Source organism: Fistularia commersonii, chromosome 16, assembly GCF_037954325.1.
Source record: "Fistularia commersonii isolate RoL2024-O1a breed Wild chromosome 16, RoL_Fcom_v1.0, whole genome shotgun sequence".
Classification (NCBI taxonomy): Eukaryota; Metazoa; Chordata; class Actinopteri; order Syngnathiformes; family Fistulariidae; genus Fistularia; species Fistularia commersonii.
In genome coordinates, this window is record NC_141299.1 from 6,209,333 (window position 1) to 6,215,732 (window position 6,400).

General features: G+C 40.1%; 1 protein-coding gene across 1 annotated transcript; it reads right to left on the reverse strand.

Annotated features, from left to right (window-relative positions):
- Nucleotides 1-4,739: 4,739 nt before the first annotated feature.
- LOC147225689 (lymphoid enhancer-binding factor 1-like) lies at nucleotides 4,740-5,853 on the reverse strand. Its single transcript, XM_086162184.1, has 5 exons — nucleotides 5,811-5,853; nucleotides 5,643-5,708; nucleotides 5,385-5,535; nucleotides 5,006-5,113; nucleotides 4,740-4,880 (listed from the first exon to the last, which is right to left on the reverse strand). Exons 1-5 carry the CDS (start codon nucleotides 5,834-5,836, stop codon nucleotides 4,812-4,814), a joined length of 420 nt encoding a protein of 139 aa, XP_086018310.1. The 5' UTR covers nucleotides 5,837-5,853; the 3' UTR covers nucleotides 4,740-4,811.
- Nucleotides 5,854-6,400: the final 547 nt, after the last annotated feature.

Consider the following 6,400-nt stretch of genomic DNA (forward strand, 5'->3'; position numbering starts at 1 on the left):
GATGAAGTACAGAGTAAATACCTGAGGAAAAAGGAAACTTGAACTAAAATTCTCTGCCTGTCTCCTTATTGTTGACAGCAGTAGAATCCAGCAGTAGAATCCAGATTCCTGGTGGGAATCTTCACAAATACAAAAATGAGCTGTCCAAGTTTTTTCTCTTAATTCTCCTCGTAAAGAAGCACTGCGTCAAGGAAATGGGAAACTCATCTGTTGGGGGGCGGACTGTGTTTAGCTGAAGTGATTAGAAGTCTTGCATTCCACTCACCACCTTTGAAATTTGAACCTCGGTTAAAGAGTAGCCTGAGGGGTTTGTGATAGCTGGCCTAAACTTTGGCAAACCCATCAACAAGGATTAGGTATCAGTACTAGGAAGGTGATTGTTCATCTTTGGACAATATTAAGCAATGATGAAATATAAAGTTCTGTTGAACAGGCAAGAATATTGAGGGCTAAACTGGCAAGAGGGAGATATGCTATTGGAGGAGATCATTGTTTTCCACACTATTTCCTGGATTCAGTCTATGATGATAAATGGACCAAACCGCTTGCCTTTTCACATATCTTCCCAATACAAAATTCATGACATTGAAATATCAGGCAACACAGGAAAATGGGTCAGTTCCTAATGTGACCACCATGTAGTATGGCTTTTTCAGTGCTTTTCAGGCAGTTGTGCTCCTGTGGATGACATAAAGTTTGAGGAGAGGGAATGAGAGCTTTCTAATTAGTAACTTTACCGGCTCTGACTGTAAGGAAAGTGGTTTCAACATTAACTTCTGCATTCTTTTTCCAGCAGGATGTACAGATCTAGAAGTACTGTCTGATGTGCTTTATTATCTCCCCTTACCTTAGTAGAATTCCATTAGGCTTCAAGGGAGGTATAATGGATGACTTGATGGATGAAAAGAAACTTATTTGGTGTGGCAAAGCCTAGTTCAGCTAATTATGGTCATCTTTTTCAAAGATTCTTATACTGGTGCTTATATGTGTTGTTAATAGAGTAATTTTCACACATTTATGTGTTTATGTGGCTTTTCTGTGGGTGTTATACCACTGTGTCGAAGGTTGGGGGTTCCAATAAAACGCTAAATTGAGGAATATCAATTTGATGATTAGTATTCATCTTCTGAATTCAGGTTAAAATAAATTTTCCACACGGAGCATGATTCTCAAACAGCCTGAAACATAAATGCAAGTTATGAAAACATACATTTTCAATGTTGTGGAGGTAGATAGTGCACCACCCTATTGTTTCCCTCTTAAACGCCGACACCTCTACGTGACCCATCTCCTTGATGACTAAATTCCTTAGCAAAGGCTAAACTCTATTAAAAACTCTGTCAACAAGCACTTAATATACTTACAGTTTCGTGACGTCTAAAGCTTGTAACATGTGTTTGGGAACTAAATTGATGAAAATTCGGGCAGACTTGACGTTCTCACCGGACGCGACACAAAACAAATCAAATTAGAGGTGGAGTGTACCACTTTAAAAGGGAGAAGGGGAATGCTTGGTGGAACAGTACAAAACGTTAAGTCTTTTAGTTGAAGGCCTAAAAGAAAGTGTTTTTCTTAAATGTTTTTCTTAAATTGTTTTAAAGTTGAAATTTGATTTAGCTGGAACCAATTTTCACTTTTATTTTAGAATAAACGTATGCTGCAAAAGGGTCCACTCGTTTTATTTCATTTATCATTTACCGGCGCAACTTTGTTTTTCTTAAATTGTTTTAAAGATATGATTTTGATTTAGCTGCAACCAATTTTCACTTTTATTTTAGAATAAACGTACACTGCAAAAGGGTCCACTCGTTTTATTTCATTTATCATTTGCCAGCGCAATTTGGGAGAGCAATTATCATTTAAAAGTCTAAAGGTTTGGCTAAATGAACAGATATCATCATCACTGATATATCATAGATATGGTCTAACATGGGGGAGCAATTCACCAAGTCAATTTGAATCTAAAACAAGCAATATACAACAATTAGTTCATGTGCTTCATTTTTATTACTGTATCCTCATAATTACAAATTGCTGTTACTTAACAATAAAAAAAGAAAAGATAGTTCACAAATGATCTTCTAGGATTTAAGTGTGCACTTTTTTACCTGCAGATCAATGCAACACACAAGGGTTCATCAAGCACAGAGAAACTCAATCTTAAGTTTAACTAACCTATGCAAAGAATAACAGCACAAAGTAATCATCAAACCTTTAATGCGCCATACCTTTCACCTTTCCATGAGATTCCACATTTGAATCTGTTTACTTTGTTATAACACACTGACAGTGAGGAGGGATTGATTGAGCTGATTCATTCTGGGTGCTCAAGACATGTGAAAATAAAGTTTTGTATACAGTGCTGAGTGAGACATTACATAGTTTTCATCAAGCAAAGAAAAAAGCCATAGAGCTGCTAAGCAATTCCAGCATTAGAGAGGAGCTATAGTCAGAGAGCAAACCCTAAATGAAGTGTGTACAAATGACTCAAAGGAAATAATGTGGGACTTTTAAATACATCTTACTGATTTCAGCTGTTTACTTTTCAGACTCTGTATTAATTTTTTTAAGAGCTAACCAAACCTTTCTTTTGCTATAGAAATTCTTGTTGCATTTTCTGTGTTAATGGATCAATTTTTCTTTCATTTTTATTACCGACCGGTAATTATATTTTCTCTATGGGGGTTCAAGGAGAACTACAAACGCATCATCCTGCCAGATACATAAAACTTTTAAGACTAACTCTTTATACAAAATAATAAAGTATACAGTACATAACTTAAACCTTATCCATCCACCCATCTTCCCCCTCTTATCTGGACTTGGGTTGCGGGGGGCAGCAGCCAGAGCAGTGAGGGCCAGACGTCACTCCGGTGTTCCCAGGCCAGCCTGGAGACATAATCTCTCCAGCGTGTCCTGGGTCTTCCCCCTGGTCTCCTCCCAGATGGTCATGCCCAGAATATCTCCCCTGGGAGGCGTCCAGGAGGCATCCTGACCAGATCCCCGAGGCCACCTCATCTGACTCCTCTCTATGCGGAGCTGCACCTCCCAAATGACCAAATTTCTCTTATCTCTGAGGGAGAGTCAAGCCACCCTGTGGAGAAATATAATTTCGGGTGCTTATATCCACGAGCCCGTTACTACCCACAGTTCGTGACCATAGGTGAGAATGGGAAAGTAGATTGACCGGTAAATGGAGAGCTTCGCCTTCTGGCTCAAATCCCTCTTCACCGTGACAGAACGATTGGTGCAGATACCACACTGATCCGCCTGTTGATCTCGCGCTCCGTTTTCCCCTCACTTGTGAACAAAACCCCAAGATACTTCAACACCTCCACTTGGGGCAGGACCTCTACCCCGACTCGGGAGTGGGCATTCCAATCATTTCCGGTTGAGCACCATGATTTTGGATTTGGAGGTGCCAATCCTCATCCCGGCAGTGAACCACTCCAGCGAGAGCTGGAGATCATGGCTGGATGAAGCCAACAGTACCACATCATCTGTAAAAAGCAGAGACTCGATCCTGCGGCCACCAAACGTTCCTCCTGATCACGCCCTTCCAAGTCGCACTGCCATTGCCCACGTGAGCATTAAAATCTCCCTGTAGGACGAGGGAGTCTGTGGTAGGAGCGCTCTCTGGCAGCTCCTTCAGGGACCGCACGAAGGGTGGGTATACTGAGCTGTTGTTGGGTGCGCTAGATACAAACAACATTCAGAACCCGTCCCCAAACCTGAAGGTGGAGGGAGGCTACCCTCTCATCCACCGGGTTGAACCCCCAACGTACAGGCGCCGAGTCAGGGGGCAATTAATATGCCCACATCTGCCTGGCCCCTCTCACAGTTCTTTTTAACTCTGGAGGGGCAACTCCAGAGTTAAAAAGAGTCCAGCCCCTCTCGAGAGGCCTGGTTCCAGACCCCATGCTGTGAGTTGAGTCTTGCGCAGCAAAATTACGACTATCTAGTCGGACTTTTTCAGCCTTGCGCAGCAGCTCAGGTGCCTTCCCCCCCAGAGAGATGACATTTCACGCCCTAAGAGCCAGCTTTATGGGTGAAGGCCCATCCCTGAACTGCAGTCCATGTCACTGCCTTCACCTAAGAAGCAGGTGCCCTGCCAGACTGACAACAATTTATTAGTATGAACACATATTACAATCTTTATATTCATTGAAGTTCTATTTCCGTCACATAGATAGTATTTCGGAGATTTTTGTTGTGATGCTGCTCTATGTAAAGCTAGATATTCTACAAAATGAGGTAAATCACTTTGCCAGACAGATGAAATTTCAGTTTTGCTAAGTTATTGGAAACAAGGGTGTGAGGAACAACATCCAGCCAATCAAGCCAAATATCCCAGTTAATATATTTTTTTTTTGAAAAATCTTAAGAATTACATTGGTTAGGGTTTTGTAGTAGTGTATTTGCAGACTTTCTGCAAGTGTAACATCCCCCTTTACATTAAAATCAAAACTGCAATAAATTTTAAAACGTATGCCACAATATAATTACATGATTGAAAAATTGATCAGGAAAATTTTGCTATGTTGGTGGTCTTTGCTTGTAACCAGTATTGAAATTTGATATCAACAAGGCTGGCAGACGGGTGGATGGTGTCCCTGTTCTTGTGTTCAGTGAAATACAAAGTAACTTAATTTAGTTTCAGTCAGTCTTGATTTATGTCAAAATAGATAATTAAGATGTTAAATATATAATACAATAGTGTTAGATACTGTGGAATATATATATCATACAGTATTTTTTTGCTAACTCAGAAAAACAATACATTCATTTGCATTCTATTTGCAATTTGCAATCTATTTTGCAGCAATAACTGGGAAATAATTCATGGTGCCTTTGCTCCTCCTCTTGTATCTTCTTTTCCCCTACAGACACAAACACATCGGAATTACAAATTAATATCTGCTGGTTAAAGTAAAACTTGTGATATAGATGAGTGTGAGTGTAAATGTTAGTGCATTTTTGCATGAAGTCAACAGGATGGTCTCACATAGTTGTCCCGGCCTGTCCAGTCGGGGTGCTGCTGGGCATGGAGACGACGTGCTTTTTCGGCCTGGTCATAGTATTTAGACTGCTCCTCCCTTGTCATCGACTTCCACTGTGTTAGTGAGAGCACATCAACACGAGTGATCATGAACCAGCAGTAGCAGATGCATTGTCAGATGTAGAGATCGATATTTTGTAGGTTTAGTAAATTTCAGCCCTTCAAGGCCCAAAACTCTAAATGTGTGGCTGTTCTCTTATTAACCACTTGTTTTAAGTCAAGATTGAAATTCATTGTCTAGACTACACAATGGATAAGAAAGAGCATTTGTTCCAAACTTTTTTGCTAGAAATGATGGACTTTTCACACCACCGTACAAACATACCCGCTGTCCGAGCGTTGCATTGACAACAGCGTTATTTGATGTTTTGAGTTCTGCCACAATGTTTGGCCTCTGCTCCTTCAAAAAAAGCAGGAATGCATTTGGTGGCCTCTTCACATATGGACGGTCCTGGACATTATGCTCTTTCTTGAAACTGCAATAATACAAAAACACATTACCGTACATCAGAATACATTATCAGCCTTTGTGTAAATAGAATTACAATAATCTTTTGTGCAAAATAGTGCAGAAAATTCTTACTTTTCTTGAGGTGGAGGGCCAACAAAGATGGGGGGACCTCCAATCCCATAAATCATTTCTCCATTCCTACATAAAGACATACATAAACTATATCTAGAGGGAAGTGTATTTTTGAAGATGTAAACAGGCTCAGAATAGTTTGGGCATGTGAATGTGTGTGTTACCTACATAAAACCAACTGGATACATATTCATGGCCCCAGGAGGCTTCATGGCTGGATCATGAATCTGCAAGATAACATCACTCAGTTTGTGAAAATGCAATGGTGCAATGGTTCTTTGGTCCACTAGGTGTCCTGTTCTACCCTGTTTTCCTTTTTTTTCCCTTTTTTCCCAGTGTATATTCACATTTTTCGATTATGTGTTTTTTCTAGTTTTGAACTGAACAAAATGAGCTCTGTCTAGTTAAGCATTCAGACAATTGTCCCACGGTAGTAAAAACTAAACTTGGTATCAAACACAAACACAGAAGATGCTTAAATGCTAAACATGTGATATAAGTGTGGCTTATTATGGTCGTACCACGTGAGGAGGAGGAGGAGGAGCAAGGTGTTCAACTCTGTTCTGCTGGAATGGCATTTGCTGTTGAAGAAAAGGTATTTAGTGTGATACATTTTAAAGGATTCATGACCAAAATTATCAGTGAAATACTGGAGAAAAACATCGATTTCTGAAAACATTTCATCTCAGCATTGCTGTTTGAAATGTTTGCTTTTGAACTGAGACTGATTCTTGACCAACGGGTTTTTGTTTTTTGTG